Source organism: Sphaeramia orbicularis, chromosome 24, assembly GCF_902148855.1.
Source record: "Sphaeramia orbicularis chromosome 24, fSphaOr1.1, whole genome shotgun sequence".
Classification (NCBI taxonomy): Eukaryota; Metazoa; Chordata; class Actinopteri; order Kurtiformes; family Apogonidae; genus Sphaeramia; species Sphaeramia orbicularis.
Window position 1 is genome coordinate 25,685,555 of NC_043979.1, and position 18,523 is coordinate 25,704,077.

An 18,523-nucleotide genomic window follows, 5' to 3' on the forward strand; every position below is an offset into this window, starting at 1 on the left:
AGAATCTAACTATTCAGACATTTCTTTTCATCCGGAATATTCACTTATTCGTTGCGTCAGACGATGTGTGCCTTGCAGATTAGCCATGGTTCCATTATCGGACACGCAGCCTACATTTAATTTAACATAACTGATTATAACGATCTATATGTATTTAATGATTTGTTAATGACAAAAACTTTACGGGGAAAAGAGCTCTCCGTTGAATGTATGTACCTGTTGGTAAGCAGAGACTGAATGACAGATTTATGTATTATTATTAATATTATTATTATTCAACAAAACACTCTGTGTCAGTCCCACAGTGGTCTGTACACCCATCACAGATCTACACTTGTATAATATTGCATTGTTGATGTGAAAGTAGAAGTAATGCCTCTTTCAAACTCTGCATAAGCAATCTAAAGCTTGAGAAGCCCAACACCTATATCCCCTTCCTAGATCTTTCAAATAAGCATGAAAACAAATGAATGATCAAATTATACGTATATAAAGTGCTAAATATGAGATGTGGAGTCCCATGTCAGTTATCTCTCATCACTGCATCTCGATAAGATCTTCAATACACCAATGACATCCAGTGGTTCAAAACCAGAACTGAAAATGTCCAACTCATCCTTAATGAACAATAAAAAAAACACCTTTCTAGAAATAAATAATTATTAATATACATGATTTACACTAATCATGGAAGGACTGCACATACCAATATGCATAAACAATACAATAAACTTTTCATTTACACAAACTAATATGTTAGCGCATAATGATAATTTCATTGCAAACTGCAAAAAGAACCGCACTTTTTGACATATAAAAATGCAACAATATTTGCTTGCAATTTATAAATAAATACACTTGGCTGAAAAAATCCCCTCACACAACTTGACACTGACAGCACTATGATGTATGTGACAAACTGGTAAAATAAATACAGTACATAAGGCAAAAATATTTGGGCTACTCCAAAAAAAAAAAATGGGTTGTTTGCTCTTCATTTGACTTTTCCTTGTCTTCTTAACTGAGAAAGCACTTTGTCTACCTGCAACAGAACACAAAAAAAAGAGTTTACAAGTACATAGAATATGGCAGTTCACTTCAGTAGTGATTATTCAGGATGACAAATGACAGCATGAACACAGTAAACAAAACAGACACAGAGGTAAAAGAAAAATTAGTTTAATTTTTGATTTTTACATTTCAGACATCATGTAAGGATAGAAAACTCAGATTGATTTTAATGGCTACTTTCAGCCTCTGGAAACATCTGCAGCTGTAAAGACAATGTAGCACTTACTGTGATGAACCAATGAGACTGTGGCCCGTAGCGAAGCTGGGATTTCATGTTCATCTTACTTGCTGGTGCTAAAGCATGGAGATGAAGGTGAGGAACAGAAGAGAATGGAGGGATATGAAACCCCATCCTGTAAAAATACAAAGTGGTTTTAAAAGTACTGTAGTTCACAGAGAATATAAAACTACTACAGCCACTGTAAAATACAAATAAAATAGTAACCTGTGAAGCAAAGCAAAGTGATGGACAAATGTGTGTGTGTGTGTGTGTGTGTGTGTGTGTGTGTGTGGGGGGGGGGGGGGTATGCCAGGAACATATAAAAACAAGCACAGTTAGTGTCTCCATTGTCTCGGTGATATGATTTGTGTGAGTGTAATGGATTTACCTGATGTCATCAGAGATTTTGTTCTTTTCCAGTATGTTCTTTCCCATCTCCACCATATGCTCCACTGTCAACAAACAAGTCAACAAATGTTGGATTATTTTTCCAATAAACATTAATAAAAGATTGAAGTGTTTCTTGGATTTTCAGTAGGGATTTTAAAAACTAAAATCATTTCATTGAATTTGAGTGGTTACAGCTCATTCAGTTATTTTAATTCATCAATTAGTTTGTTTTTTTCCTACATTTTGTGAACTGAAGGAGAAAGGATTTGTAAGAAGTTTAAAAAAAAACCCTGCATCATTAAAGAAAAAAAAAAAAAAAAAAGACTGCTGCTTCTGGAGGTATTGCAACTCTTCAGTCATAGTACCTGAAGCAATAGTACATAGAAAGCCCACACACTCACAAATCAATGATAGCAAATACAAACAAAAAATACTCACTCACTCACTCAGTCAGTCTTTTCTTGCAGTTCAAAAATAAAAGAACACAAATTATCATAAAATGAGATGTAATTTAATTAAGCCCTCATTTAAAAGCAGTAAGAGTAAAAATAATAATAAGAGTAATACAATCAATAAATACATTAACACTAAAACACAGATAATAAAACCAACATGTAAAATAAAGACAAAAATAAGTTACTATAATTCCATATAAAGGGCCATAAGAAAGGGACTCAAGAGCTAATAAATAAAGCTGGTATCATACTTAGCAGTGCTATAGAAGTTTGGAGGAAAATGCACTTGCACTTGTTAGTTTTGTGTTTACTTGCTCTGAAAAGGCACCTTGAAGGTAATAACTCATATTCAGGATAGAGGATATGCCAGAGCCTCTATCCGGAATATGAATTATTATGGCTTGAGTCTTTTACAATTCCATGAGCCTGATGGACAAAAGTTCTCTCATATATGGGTTGGAGTGTGTGATAATCCTTGTCTCCTTTTAGTTTCATGGTAAATTGTACCAGCTTCTCAATCTTAGTCTTGGATTGAACAGTGAGTGAACCAAACCAAGGTTATGGTTATTGCCATGTGCACAGGTATATTATAGTACAAGTACAATGGAATTTCTATTATGTTGCTCTTGAGTCAAGGAAAACAAAAAAAGAAAGAAATGTTTCACACTGTTTATGGCGTTGATGACAGATATGAAGCATATTTGGGTACCATTTGTATTAAAAATCTTGCTTAGTAACAAAATGATGTACTGTCTGTGAATGAGTAGTGTCAAAGGTCAGCTCTTATCTTACTACTGAATAAACTGAACTAAGACCATCAGACAATTCCATTTCCTCCAGATGCAAAGAAATGATTCCTCTTTTTCTGTCTTAACCCATAAAGACCCAAACAGCCAGTGTCGACCAAACCCATCTACTGATCTAAACTGTTTAATACCTGTTGGTCCACTAGTCCTATCAATCCATGTAAATACCTGGTGTAAAATGTAGTTTGTCATCTTTTCATGCTCATCAGATATGACCCATTCGGACATTCAAAGGCTCTGTAGGGAACATGAAAACACCATAATCTTCTACAACATTGATTCACCAGTAAAACCCATGGAGTTGGATCAGAGACAGTGGATGGACACACTTGGTTTTATGTTTAGTTAATGATGTCTTTGCTGCAAAAAGTCACTTTTTCTTCAGTTTTCTCTTTTTCTGATATAATAACCCTCAACTTTAATCTGAGTTTTAATGAATATCTACATAATCTGTAAATTAAATACAGGAAAATAAATGATTTACACAGAAACAATACAAAGGACTATATTGTAATAAATAATGATAAATCTACTTAAGGAAAGTTAAATCTACAGGAAAAAAAAATCTTTTGGGAACAGTCACAAAAGTAGCAGTGGGTTGACAAGTACATGCAAATAAAGACGCAGCTATTTATTTATATAAGAGGAAAATTTTACAATAAATGCTGATAAATCACTTAAGAAAGGTTAAATAGAGAGAAAAAAAAAATCATTTGGGAGTTACCACAAAAGTAACACTGGGTCTTTAAGGTTTAAAGGATCTGTTTTGAACATTAACGATATTTATTTTAGAGTGAAATGATAGAAGTGTTGGATCAATGACAGTGGATGGAGACACTTGGTTTTATGTTCAGTTAATGATATCTTTGCCAAAAAAGTACCTTTTTCTTCAGTTTTCTGTTTCTGATATAATAACCCTCAACTTTAATTGGATTTTTTATAAATATCTATATGATCAGTGAATTAAATACAGGAAAATACATGATTTCTACAGAAAAAACCCAAAGTACAGAGGATAATATTATAATGAATGGAAATAAATCCCCTATTGTAAGAAAGGTTAAATCTGTAGAGAAAAAATCATTTGGGAACTGACACAGAAGTAGCGCTGGGTCTGTATGGTTTAATGGTACTGTTAGAGGTAAACATGAGCTGTGAAGACAGAATGTGAAGTCTGGGCCTCTCACCTAGAGGGATGTGTTCAGCCTTCAGACTCTTACAGTTGTCGATGTGAGTCCTTGAAATAATGAGGTAATGATGTGCAGCTCCAGGCTTCAAGTCCCGAAAACAAACCAGCTCAGCATCCTGTCCAGATCAGACAGATGAGTGAGGATCTCCACCAGATGATCAATGAATGAATGAATGAATGAATAAAGTGCCTATACTTACACTCAGCAAGATTTCTGTGTCACTCTGGTTGTTTACTATTTGACAGAAGGGGCACTCTTCGCCCACAGACGTGTCCTGAGACCCCACGGCCGTTTCCATAATGTGTAGTGGAGGTTGTGTCGGAAGTAAACACAGACTTTGACTTCTAGGCGTGTCTGCTGAAGTCAGGACATCCACCGGTGACGCAGCTCATCGAGCCGGTCCACTGATGCGTTTATGGGATCCTCGGAAATTCCCTTGTCAAAGCGTGAAAATCCTTATAAGGTATGGTCACAAAACGTTACATCATGCTTACGTAAATGCACCATAGTTTTAGTGCACAGGTGTCAAACATGCGGCCCGGGGGCCAAAACCGGCCCGCCAAAGGGTCCAATCCGGCCCGTGGGATGAATTTGCAAAGTGCAAGTTAGGGCATCAAACTCAAAAGTAATATCATAATAACCTATAAATAATGACAACACCAATTTTTCTCTTTGATTTAGTGCAAAAAAAATGTTAAATTATGAAATGTTAACAAACTATCTTTTAACAATAACATGTGAATAACTTGAACAAAATGAAGAAAATTAAGTGCAATTTTAACAATTTTCTGCCTGTTACTGAATGTTTTTGTGCATATGTATAAATGATAAGTTGAGGCATATTAATGATAAAATTGAATTTTTATTTCTTAACTAATTCTGTTTTTTTCAGGTTATTCACATCCTTTTTGTTTGGATAGTTTGTAAATGTAAATATTGGCATAACTGAACGTTATTTTTTGCACTAAAAGAATTTGGAGTTGTCATTATTTATTGGTTATCATGCTATTATTTTACTGGTCCGGCCCACTTTATGTCATATTAGACTGAATATGGCCCCTGAACTAAAATAAGTTTGACACCCCTGTTTTATTGCCTCTGTTTAACATCTGTAAAACACTTGTGTTCGGTACAGTTATGACAAAACACAGAGGCATATTGCTTTGTATGTAAAGGTAAGGAAGTAAATGGAGGTGAATGTGATAGTTGATGTGATACTACCCATTTTACAGAGCTCAGTTCAATTCAACTTTATTTATAGAGCACATTTCATGCACAAGGCAGACTCAGTAGGCTTCACAGCAAGTATATAACATAAAAACATAAAAAAAAAAAGAGACAGGGCTTTACAGAATTAGTTGGATATGAAAACAAACAACAGTCAAATAAACAGTAGAAGAAGGGAATGGATTAATAACAACCCACTCTAATCTGTGCTTACGTATGTTTGTGTTCTTTTTGCTTAGAATGTGAGGTTGTAGCAGCTACAATGTGCATCAGACCATTAAAAAAAATTAAGTATTCTATTGACCACATTTGTATTTATTATCCTAGTCTTTATTAACTTCATTTTATATCTGTTTTATTTTTTTTTTGTGATAAAACTGAAATGATGACACACAAAAAATTAAAGAATAGGCAAGGTAAGTTTATTTGTATGGCAAATTTCAACAAGGCAAGTTAAAGTGCTTTACAAAGTGTAGAAATGTTTACAACCCAGAACACTTTAAACCTGTACATTCAACGTAATATATTTAAAACTAATAAGTGAAAAAAAAAAAAAAAAAAAATGAGCAAAAGATCTTCATGTTTAAACAGCTGAGAGTTGTGGTTGATTGACATCTCTCTGGAGTTCCAGTTATGTGAGGCTGAAAAAATGAATGCTGCTTCTCAACATTTGGGTTTAACTCTCAGGACAAAAAGTTGACAACATGATTATTGCGGCGTATAAGCAAAAAAAAAAAAAAACAATCCAAACGCCGCGGCAGGCTAAGACATGGGGGTTCACACTGAAGACGCGTCAGACTCACCATTACAAACGTTCATGAGGTTTATTATCCATATCACAAGCATAGGAAACAAGCACTTACTTCAATTGTCGTATATTCAATGCTGTGCAAGGATACCCTCATAGCCAGTGACAAAGACAACGGTGACGGTGATAAGGATGATAATGACGGTCAACAGAAAGTTTCTCCCCAGGCTCACCCCGCCGCCATGATCCAGGCCACTTACACACCCAGGTGAGCACAGAGACTTAATAGACAACACCACACCCACAGTGCCACACGTAACAGGTGCCAATATCATGACGTCACACAAATAAGAGAAAAACCAAAGAAAACCCACACAGTGCTTACGGCTCCTACATTCCGGCCCCTAATTATTGCACAGCAATAATTAACCACCACCACTAACTGTAGGAGACAGACACCATGACAAACACTAAGATAGTCCAATCAGAGTCCAAATTGACAAAATATGTCCAAAAAAAAATTCATATTCCACAAAGGGAAAAAGATCATGTCCATAGCTATAATCCAAAGGATCTTCACTGCCCCTCTGCTTCCTGCAGAAGGCAGACTTTGGTGATTGGTCGATCCAAAATGCTCGTTCGGGTTTTAATCCGTACGATACGCACCAGGCCATTTTTGTCCAGAACAGTATCAAGAACCTTTCCTGTAATCCAAGAATTTCGTGGTGCCATATCATCCACAAGCATTACGACATCTCCAGGAACGAAGTTTCTTCTAATATTGTTCCATTTCTGGCGCTCTTGAAGTCCGAGAAGATATTCTTTGACCCAGCGCTTCCAGAACAAACCTGACATATACTGCACCTGCTTCCAACGACGGCGAGCATATATGTCGTCTTTGTCGAACACTCCAGGTGGCAACGACGGCCTTGATTTGAGGAGTAGTAGATGGTTAGGGGTCAACGCCTCCAAGTCATTAGGGTCTGTAGAAGCCTTTGTTATTGGACGGCTGTTCACGATTGCCTCAGCTTCACAGAACACAGTTACCAAACCCTCCTCATCCAAAGTCTGAGTCTTCAAAACAGAGTTTAGCACTTTACGCACCGACCTAATCAACCTCTCCCATGCACCTCCATGATGTGATGCAGCTGGGGGATTGAAAACCCATTTCACACCCTTTCGCAACAATGTGTCATTTATGAGACTATGGTTCCACTTCTCAATGGCCTCTCGCAATTCACGTTCAGCACCCACAAAGTTGGTACCATTATCTGAATGGATTTCCTGAACTTGACCACGTCTCGCAACAAATCTTCTCAGACCATTGATGAAGGAATCGGTGTCTAAAGATGACAAAACTTCAAGGTGTATGGCTCGTATTGCCAAGCACGTGAAAATAAGCCCATACCTCTTGACTACAGATCGACCACGCTTGACCTCAAATGGACCAAAACAGTCACAACCTACTCTGCTAAATGGAGGCTCGTCAGGAGTTATTCTACTCTGGGGTAGATCAGCCATTTTCTGCCATCCAGGTGTAACAGACAATCTACGACAGACGACACATTTTCCCAAAATCTTTCTAATAGCTGCACAAGCACCAGGAATCCAATATTTTTGCCGCAGGTGGGAAAGCATGTGATTACGTCCACCATGACCTGTCTCTTGATGTACATGACTGAGAATAAGATGGGAGATGTGAAGGTCTTTTGCCAGGATAACTGGATGTTTTGTTTCAACTGGCATAGCGGCTCTACTAAGTCTACCTCCAACCCTTAACAAACCATCATCAAGGATTGGGTCCAGCTTGTAGAGATGACTTGTTCTTTTCACCAACTCTCCTTTCTCCAAATTATCAAACTCTTCCGAAAATCTAATCTTTTGACAGAAACGAATCACAGCCATTTCAGCTTCATCCAAGTCCTCCACCGACAGAACACTGTTCAGCAGTTGACCTTTAACATTTTCCATCTGGAGCTTAAGCTCTTTCTCCAGCTGCTCACCACTGAGCTCTGACTTGGACAAAGTCCCTTTCAAATGTTTTCTCTGCTGTGCTAGAGACAGCAGCAAAGTCCTAAGCTTCAAAAACCAACCAACAGACCTTTTAAGACTGAGCCAAGAAGAAAAGTAGCCAATGAACTCCTCAAATGGACTCATCTGCTTAACTTGTACTGTGTTCACTGTCATAACCTTAACCTCTGGATCTGCAACAAAAGGGTCTTCCAAGATTTCTGGATTTGTAGGCCACCTGCACTCAGGTTCCAGAAGAAAATCAGGACCACTGAGCCATGCACCAGACTTTAGAAATGGCTCCACTTTCGCACCTCTGGAAGCTAGATCTGCAGGGTTGTTAGATGTATTAACATACCTCCACTGAGATACGTTTGACAGCTTGAGTATTTCCGACACTCTGTTTGCCACAAAGATCTTAAAACGTGAGGTCTCATTTTTTATGTATTTCAGAACAGAAGTGCTATCCGTCCAAAACACAGACTCTTTAAGCTCCATTTGCAGCTCCTTCCTCCACAACTTATCCATCCTGCTAGCCACTACTGCAGCAGTCAACTCCATACGAGGAATGGTGACAGGTTTTAACGGAGCGACACGTGCCTTACCCATTACAAATGCACAGTGAACTCTGCCACCTTTGTCATAAAGTAACAGGTAGGTCACTGTCCCAAAACCTTCCTCGCTCGCATCTGCGAAATGGTGAAGCTGAGCAGTAGCAAGGTCACCAAAATCCAAGGGTTTTAAACATCTTACAACCTCCCAATGTTCGAGATGGTGGAGGTCTTCCAACCAAGCCATCCACTCCCTAACAACTGAAGAAGGCAGAGGATCATCCCATCCCAAACGTCTCCTACAAAGGTCATGGAGGATTTTCTTGGCGGACAAAACAACAGGTGCCAAGAAACCAAGTGGGTCATAGATGGAGCTAATAACAGACAGAATTCCTCGCCTTGTAATCGGACAATTCCTGAGTATGATCTTAAATTTGAACGAGTCGGACTGGACACACCACTGAACACCCAAGACACGCTCCACAGGTAAGGCATCACTGTCCAAATCCAGATCTTTCACTTCCTTGGCCCTTTCCTCTAGAGGAATAGCAGTAAGCACTGTGCGCCGGTTACTGATCCATTTTGTGAGCTTGAAACCACCTTCAGCGCACAGCGCATGAAGCTCTTGGTACAGAGACACTGCTTCCTCCTCAGAGCCAACGGACACCAGACAATCGTCAACATAGAAATGGTGAAGTAGAACATTAACTGCCAAAGGACTAAAGTGCTCCTGATTGTCTTCAGCACACTTCCTCAGGGCAAAACAGGCACAACTAGGGGAGGACGTAGCACCAAACAGATGTGCCTTCATTCTGTACTCAACCACCTCTTGCGCACAATCTCCCTCAGGCCACCACAAAAATCTCAACAGGTCACAGTCTTCAGCTGGCACCCTGACCTGATGAAACATGGCCTCAATATCTGCCATGAGCACCACAGATTCTTTACGAAACCTTGTGAGGACTCCTACCAATGAGCTTGTCAAATCTGGACCTTGAAGAAGCTGGGAGTTCAAAGAGGTTCCCTGGAATGTGGCACCACAGTCAAACACAACCCTTAGTTTTTTCTTTCTAGGGTGATACACACCATGATGTGGGATGTACCACACCTTCCCATCAGAACGATGTAACTGCTCAGATGGAACCCTTTCTGAATAACCACTAGCAAGCATCCCAGACATAAAAACGACATAATCAGAGCGAAAGGACTGGTCTTTGTTTAAGCGCCTTTTCAGACTTTGTGCACGCTGTTCTGCGACTGTCTTATTGTTTGGCATTTTGAGGTTTCGTTGTCTTATTGGCAATCCAATTGTGTAATGCCCATCAATAAGCTTGGATGACTCTGATACAGATTCCATAAAGCGCTGATCCTCCCTGGAAAGACCAGGCTGTTCATCCAGCACAGTTTCAGGGAAATCCACCTTTAACTGCTTTTCCCAAAGCTCATCAAGCTTTGCTACTGAAATCCGGTTCACTGTAACATCAGGCTGAGAACCATTAGTGCTGATCTGGCATTCACCATGGAGTGGTCCATTCACTGTCCAACCCAGGATGGTCTTGATGGCATATGGGCCACCATCCACAGCTCGAACCACTTCCCAGGGCTCTAGTGCTTGAGGAACGTTTATGCCAATCAGAAGGTCCACATCAGCATCAATCACCGGTGTTTTTATGTGTCTCAGGTGCGGCCATCTTTGGAGATCCTTTGACTGTGGAATGTTCCCATGATGAACAGGCATGCAACCTTGAGTGAAGATTTCTGGTAAATTGATGTAATCATTCGAATCCAATCCTGCAACTTCCAAATCTGAGAGCAAGTAGCTGTCCACAACCTTTTCTTGCCCCATTGTTCTAAGCAGAATTCCAAGTTTCCTACCGGACAGATTCAGGCGGTTCATGAGTCGCTCTGTACAAAACGAGGCCGTGCTCCCTGGATCCAAGAATGCATAAGTGACCAGGGTCTCATGTCCCCTTTTGGACTTCACCTGAACAGGCAGAATCGATAATGCACAGTCCATTTTACCGGCCCCAGTCAAACCACTAGTCTGAACAGACACCACAGCACCTCCTCTGGCCATTTCTGAACCATCACTAACCTGCACTGAACTCTTCTGTCTAACCTTCGAGTGGTCATGCAACAACGTAGGGTGCTTGAGATTGCATAATCGACAAACCAAACGTTTTCTGCAATCTTTGCTCATGTGCCCAATGCACAGGCAACCAAAGCACATCTTATGTTCCTTCAAAAAAGACATCTTCTCACTTTGTGTCCTTTTTTCCAACAGAAGGCAAACATCTAAAGAATGACCAGCTCCACAAAATAGGCAGATTTTTACCGGTGAGTTCTTCTCTCTTTTCACAGGTTCCACTCTTCTCTCCACAGGTGCGATAGTTGTGGCAAAACTACTTCCTCTGGGCCTTGGACTTGTTCGTGACTTAACCGTTTTAGAGTCCTTTCTTACTGTTCCTGGTGAATCTTGTATATCTCCAAATAGAGGGTCACTTGCTATTTTAACTTGCCTCTCCACAAAGTCAACAATATCGCAAAAAGTAGCTCTACGGCGAAACTTCTCCTGTACCTCACAGGCCACACTTCTCCAGCGATCCCGCAGCTTATAAGGCAGTTTCTTCACAATAGTTTGCATATTAATTGGCACATTGAGATCACTAACAGAATCTCCCATCGAGTTACAACACTCCTGTAGCATAAGACTGTACGCCTTCAAAGCCTTAATGTCTTCTCCTTTAATCATGGGCCAGGACAACACTTTATCCATGTAGGCAGAGGCTACCTTGAATGGATCCCCAAAATGCTCTAAAAGCAGTGCTCTGGCTCTGGCGTATCCATGGACAGCAGGCAGATGTTGGCAGCTTCGGACCAGATCCCTGGGCTGACCTCTAGTGTACTGTTCAAGGTAATACAAACAGTCCTTATGGTTTTGAGTTCTTCCTTCGATGTTATGTTCAAAAGCTTTTATGAAAGTTTGATATTGCAGAGGATCTCCATCAAAAAACTGCAGGTCCCGTTTGGGTAAGAGAAAGAGTGACTGTTGTTTCACTAATAGAGATGTAATTTCATTTTGCTTCTCCAGAACTGTAATTAAACGCTGATCAGAATTGTTTTCTGTTATAGGTGCAACAGGGTCAAACTGAGGATGAGAAGTTGTCTCAGTTGACTGATGTGAAACACCTTCTGGTATTATGGTCAGACCGGCCCCAGTCACTGTGATGGGAGACCCAGCTCTGTGTCTTATCTTAGGCCTTACAACAGGACAGTCTGAAGGCACAGCCTCACCCACAGGTTCTTTCAGAAGTGGCTGGGGGGTGAATACAGGCACAAATGTTGCAGCATCAGCATTCAACTCTACTCTCCTACCTCTTTCCAAATAAGAGTTCATCCCATTTGTCTTGGTGGAAACACGAGACACACGAGATCCTTCTGAGGCCTTTAACACAGTCATTTTAGCCATAGAAGCAGCCAGTTCCATGTCTAAATCTAGCACCTCTTTCTTTCTCCTCAACAGCTCCTGTTGCTGTTCTATTGCATGCATCTCCTTCAGCACTTTCTGACGGGCCAGGAGAGCGGCTGTCTCAGCTTCAGCTTTCAGCCGGGCTGACGATGTAGTGGAAAGACACCTACTTACCACTGTACTGCGTTTCTTTACTTTACTTGACACATTAGAAACACTATCACATGGCTGAATGTCATCTTCCACATTTTTTAGAATACATGATGTTTTACCATTGGAAACAGTAGACTCACATGAAGGGCCAACAACGCCCTCTGTTGGTGGCTGTAATGTGGCTGGCACATCCAGGAGCCACTTATTAACCTCATTCACAAAACCAGTTTTGTGCTCTTCAACACTGTCAAACCATGCATTCTGTTTTTCCTTTTCTTCTAATGGGAGCATAGACATTAAAACATCATGAAGTTGAGTAGCCTCATCGAACAGCGTTGTTATATTTTGAAGACATAACCGTATTTTTGCAGCATTTTCCACACTCTGCATCAGCTCTTTAATTTGTCTTATTTCACCCTTAATCTTTCTTACTTTTGTTTGAAGTTCGTCTTGAAGCCTTTCCAGTTTATGTTCATAAGCCTTGACAGTAAGTTTTGATTTTCTCTTTTCCGTGACTTCATTCACATCATCAGATCCGTTATCATTTTCCTCCATTTTCATTCACAAAAAAAACAACAATCACAATCTGCTCAACACCAAACACAATGATTTATTTATTTACTCTTATTTGTTGTATTTATTTCTACTTTAAGAAGATGCAGCACGTTGTCTTTTTATTCCCCCTAAACTATCCACAGGAGCTAAGCTAAACTCAACCCTAGTCTTCTGTGCATACTAGCGGTGGGTATTTATGTACCTGGATACCGATAGCCTAGAACCAGACTGACGGTCTTAGAACCAGAGCTACGGCGGCACTCCCAAGCGCAATGCTTCACCCGCTTGACACACGAACCAAAACATTAGCCAAAGTCCCAAAAAGAAACAAAACCAGTACGATCACCTTGTGTGAAAGTACCACTGAGCCTAGCCGGGGAATAGCGCTCTTTATTGACAAACACGCTGAACATGTATCAAAACATACGATCCCTTATTGTAAAGGCGAGTGGAAAAAGGAAATGCGAGTCGTAGCAGCAGATTTGTGAATGAATGACGTGAACGAGGATCCCATGCGCGTCCCCGTCTTTCGTTTACAACTTACTACAGGCACCACATTATCAAGCATCCGACAAAAGGTTGTCCGAAAGTACGACGATCCACGCTTCAACAAAAATTTTCTGTTGACAAAATATTGCGGCGTATAAGCAAAAAAAAAAAAAAAAACAATCCAAACGCCGCGGCAGGCTAAGACATGGGGGTTCACACTGAAGACGCGTCAGACTCACCATTACAAACGTTCATGAGGTTTATTATCCATATCACAAGCATAGGAAACAAGCACTTACTTCAATCGTCGTATATTCAATGCTGTGCAAGGATACCCTCATAGCCAGTGACAAAGACAACGGTGACGGTGATAAGGATGATAATGACGGTCAACAGAAAGTTTTTCCCCAGGCTCACCCCGCCGCCATGATCCAGGCCACTTACACACCCAGGTGAGCACAGAGACTTAATAGACAACACCACACCCACAGTGCCACACGTAACAGGTGCCAATATCATGACGTCACACAAATAACAGAAAAACCAAAGAAAACCCACACAGTGCTTACGGCTCCTACAATGATGAATGTCTGGAGGTGCTCTGATAGTGTTGTGCTGCTGCAGTAACCAGGCTTTGTAGCCATTGTTTAAAGAGTATATACAATAGTAAAATTAATATGCAATGCAAATTAGACAAGGTAGCATAATTTAAACCTAGTCTTTTACATTTAATCTCAAGGAACCAAGAGTCAGTCATTCAAAATGTAATCAAACAGGGGAATAGGTAGATGAAGTACCATTATTAGAAAAACATTGTACAAGTTAATTCAGTTTTTGTTCAATCCACTTCAAAAAATTTGAAAAAAGGCCAAAGAAAAGAAAAAGAAAAAAGGAAGGCTATCATTGTGGAAATTCCATTTTTAACTCTGTTATTATTTACACACACAGATGTGGTTCCAAACAAGACCATATACATCAGTGTTTTTCAACCTTGGAGTCGCAACCCCACGAGGGGTCACCTGGAATTCAAATGGGGTCGCCTGAAATTTCTAGTAATTGATTAAAAAAAAAAATTACTGATAAAAAATATTTTTTAATGATTCAGTATATATTTCTTTATAATTAAAATGCCACACACTTTTCCTATAAAAATCCAGTTCAAATAAAATGGAGGATATAATATCTGAGAGAGCATATCTTGCATGCAGTCATCAATCATGTGACCGCATGTGTTACTACGCTTCAACCTGCCTGGACACAGTCGCAGTCAGAAAACTGTAACAAATAGAAAATAGAAAGATTTCTTCGCCCGCCTGGCCCCACCAAGACATCTCCAAGAGAAACTGAGAAGCAGACACCAAAAAGGTGCTTTATACAGATTATATAGCCTAAATGTTGTCTAAAATTAACATTTATTTGCAACATAGTATAGCAAACTATTACATGATCAAAAACAAATTCATTTTAGCAAATAAAAAAAAAAAGTCTCTGTTTTGAATGTCTGGCGTCGACATAAATTTGTGATGTTAAAATGGGGTCAAAAGCCAAAAAAGGTTTGGAACCACTGATATACATCTTACCACATGATAAAATAGTGTTAGGTGTTCGGTACCTTTATCATGAGTACCTCAGCACTGCCATAGCGGTGAACCAGCATCTCTCCAGCTACTAGTCCACTTGCACAGAGCTGTCCAGCATGGGACTTGAACTGGTAACCTGCCAGTTCCCAGGTCAAGTTCAGACCAATTAAGCCACTACCACTCATCAAGAGGTAGATTAAGGTAACCCCAACCCAGGTAAAAAGGCAGATAGAGCAGCTTTGAAACAGTACATTATGATCAATTAGGATACAGAGCATGCAGACATAAACAGTCATCTTAAACTATATCACTACAATCCTTATAAATACATTTTCTGGTGTGACAGTACAGTCTGTCAGACAACAAACTTGAACAAAACACACTCCCTTCTCTAAACTCCTTCTCCTGTTCATTCGTGGCAGAAAGCTTGAGATTCATGAACAACCACAGCAATGCAGCATCCTCATTATGAAGGTAGAATTTTCTGGAAGAGTAATTTCAGATGACTCTGGTTCGCTCCAGGATCAGGGTCAAAATTCTGTATTCGCCTCCGAAGGCTATGTTCCTATACAGTGGAAGCAGTAAACAGTGGGACATGCAGGACAGAGAGAGAGAGACAGAGTAATAACTGACAAAATGAAAGAAGTATGCATTATTAAAATCACCTGTCTGATGTTTTTAATGTTAACTTAAAGGAGTGATATTTTGCTTTTTTAAAACATTTCCCTGTGGTCTACATAAACTGTAAATGCTATGCTTGGGTCTAAATTCTTCATTAATTCAACTCCACAGGTCCATCTTCAACCCTATTTCTGAGTAATGACACCAGAAAGATTGTTTTGAGCGCTGGCCCTTTAAATGCACAAGTCACTTCACACCCCACCCCCTCCAGGTTGTTGACTGTGCTGCTCTGTCCTGTTCAGCCACTTGTGTTCATTAATACAACCAACAACTGAACATTTTAGGTAATTGGCTCGAAGTTTGGACATATTTTCAGTATGGACTACAACCGCTGCTGCTGACAAACAATTATGGCGTACTCGAAGAAATGTTCATTGGAAGTCTTGACCTTATATGTGCAAATGTTGTGATGTAACTAGTTATAAAACATAACAAATTATGCAGGAATTGAAATGGGTTGTAGAAATCCACTTGATTTTTTCCAGAATGAATATAAACATAGCTTTGCAGCACCTGGAGGGTTCAAATTCAAACTTTTTGAACTATTAGGGTCCAAATACACAAATAAATGTACCAAAGACTAATAAAAGTGGGTTTAGTAAAATATGACCTGTTTAAGAACAGCTACATCAACAAAAATAAACTGTAACAGTAGCTTTTAATGAAGCTGATAAAAAGATAGACATTGAGAACAATAATAGTAAAACAACGTCATGAGGAAGGTTTCAGAGGGAATTTATGGTTCTGAGCACTTACCTCAACAAATGAGGGTGTATTTGGAATGAATTTGTAATCAAAGTCTGTGATTTGGCTTGCTGGAGCGAGCACATGGAGATGGAGATGACTTACAGAAATAAATGGAGGTTGATGGAAACCCAGCCTGAGGAGAAAACACATACATTTTAAAGTCAACACATTGACAGTCAACTCTAAGAGCAGTTTAAACAAACCCAATCTCAGAGGAAGAGTTGAACACCTCTGATTTTCCGGCTAATGCATATGAATCTTCACTCACAGTTCCATTTTAAACAATATTCATGTTTTTACATGTCACTCATACATTTAAATATTGTTTATTTCTTTCCTTAATCTTTTATTTACCTACATTATGTCTGTCATATCAGTGATGCCTTGTTCCTGTAATACAGCTTTGCCCATTTGTGCCATGCGTTCAACTGTTGGGACACATGACACTGTTACATGTCAGAAAATACAGCTGTGCACATACATGTAGTTTTGTGCAATTTAAACAGTAAATAAAGTGTTAGTAATATTGCTGGGAGAGCAAAACAGGAGTAGTGGGTTAACAGAAAATGGTAATAACATGAGGGTTATGGAGAGAAATTTGTTTCTTTAATCATCAATCAAAAAGAAGGGCTTTGCAATTAAAAAGAATAGGTTTGCAACCAAAAAAGAGATGTGAGAGCAAAATACAGTAAGTGGCAATCCAAAAAAAAAGATAATTTTGCTTATAAATCAGTCCTCATTGCTTGTGAGTTAAAAACTTTAGCTTGAGACTTCAAAAGTTTTGATTGAAAATCAAGAGATGGAGAAGTGAGTTTAAGGCGGAAGCTGGAGCCGGTGCTGGAGCTAGGTCAAACCCACCAATAGAAACTCTTCTCTCGTCCATCGACATAGGCCACGCCCATTAAGTGCAGTTAAATTTGCAAGCAAAACTTTTGAAATTGCAAACAAAGAGGAGTGATTTTCAATCAAAACTTTTGAAGTCTCAAGCAAAAGTTTTTAACTCACAAGCAACGAGGACTGATTTATAAGCAAAATTATCTTTTTTTTGGATTGCCACTTACTGTCTTTTGCTCTCAAATCTCTTTTTTGGTTGCAAATCTATTCTTTTTAATTGCAAAGCCATTCTTTCTGATTGATGAATAAAGAAACAAATTTCTCTCCATAGAAGGTTGTTACTGTGTTTTGATGACTACACTGTAAATGGAAGAAGCCGGTGAGGACTGTGTGTTTAAATACCCAAATTGACGTGCCTCCTGTTCAGTGAAAAGCAGCTCTGTATGTGCTTTCGGGGTATAACCAGGTAGTGGTGAGGGGCAGCAGGGCAAATATCCCGGAAACACACCAGATCCTTGCTCTGTTCGAAGGGATGAAAAGAAGTCACAAAACTGAGATGCAGGTCAGTGAACGCAGCATGGCCAGTGCTAGTAAAGGGGGTGGGTCTGATGGGAAGCAGAGGGTTGGTTAAGTAATAACTTGATTACAGTCGTATTTATGTGGACTGTATGGTTCACATAAAGTACATAAAGATGGACATTTCTGACAATGCATGTATTAGACACAATGTCCAGAAACATAACGTAAGGTCAGATTTCTTCTCAGTGGTCACCTCCATTCTTTGACTTCGACCTAAAAACCATCATCCTAAGGTTTTCATATCTATGCGAATAAAATATAGACGATTATAACACCCCCTGCCTTTTTTTTTTTTTTAAAGGGACAACAGGTTGTATCACGTGCCATAAAAACTGTTACACAAAAAAACGAGAAATTGAACTTGAAAATGATTTTTATTCTTCATCGTAAGTGTATTCTTGGTTTTCGTGACAATTTCTAATTAATATGATGATTTCTGTACAGTCTCATTCGTTGATACGTCTGTAAATACTCTTATTTACTTATAAACCCATTTCCGGATAACATCAAGTTGTCGTTCTCAGACACGGTACATTACCATACTTTTTAATCATCAACACTTTCTTACCTGTTTAATGACCTCCGCTTCTTTGTCTTGGCCGCTCGCTATCAAACAGAAAATACAACTTTCGTCCATTTAATCTCTCTAATCTCAATTATTCCTTCTCTGTTAAAGTCTGTGTTCTCAGGTCCCACTGTTGTCCGGCGTGTCACAGATCGTCTATGTTTACGACGAACGAGCCAAGTTACAAAATTCCCACACCGAAC

At 39.4% G+C, this 18,523-nt stretch overlaps 2 protein-coding genes across 2 annotated transcripts; both read right to left on the reverse strand.

The window, feature by feature from the left end:
* Positions 1-339: 339 nt before the first annotated feature.
* LOC115414780 (histidine triad nucleotide-binding protein 3-like) lies at positions 340-4,501 on the reverse strand. Its single transcript, XM_030128087.1, has 5 exons — positions 4,332-4,501; positions 4,130-4,247; positions 1,680-1,743; positions 1,298-1,424; positions 340-1,042 (listed from the first exon to the last, which is right to left on the reverse strand). Exons 1-5 carry the CDS (start codon positions 4,428-4,430, stop codon positions 995-997), a joined length of 456 nt encoding a protein of 151 aa, XP_029983947.1. The 5' UTR covers positions 4,431-4,501; the 3' UTR covers positions 340-994.
* Positions 4,502-14,809: 10,308 nt separating this feature from the next.
* On the reverse strand, positions 14,810-18,465 carry LOC115415674 (histidine triad nucleotide-binding protein 3-like). The gene is made up of 5 exons (XM_030129341.1): positions 18,324-18,465; positions 17,579-17,696; positions 16,701-16,770; positions 16,352-16,475; positions 14,810-15,479 (listed from the first exon to the last, which is right to left on the reverse strand). The coding sequence occupies exons 1-5, from the start codon at positions 18,390-18,392 to the stop codon at positions 15,381-15,383; spliced, it is 480 nt and encodes a 159-aa protein (XP_029985201.1). The 5' UTR covers positions 18,393-18,465; the 3' UTR covers positions 14,810-15,380.
* Between the last annotated feature and the right edge of the window lie 58 nt (positions 18,466-18,523).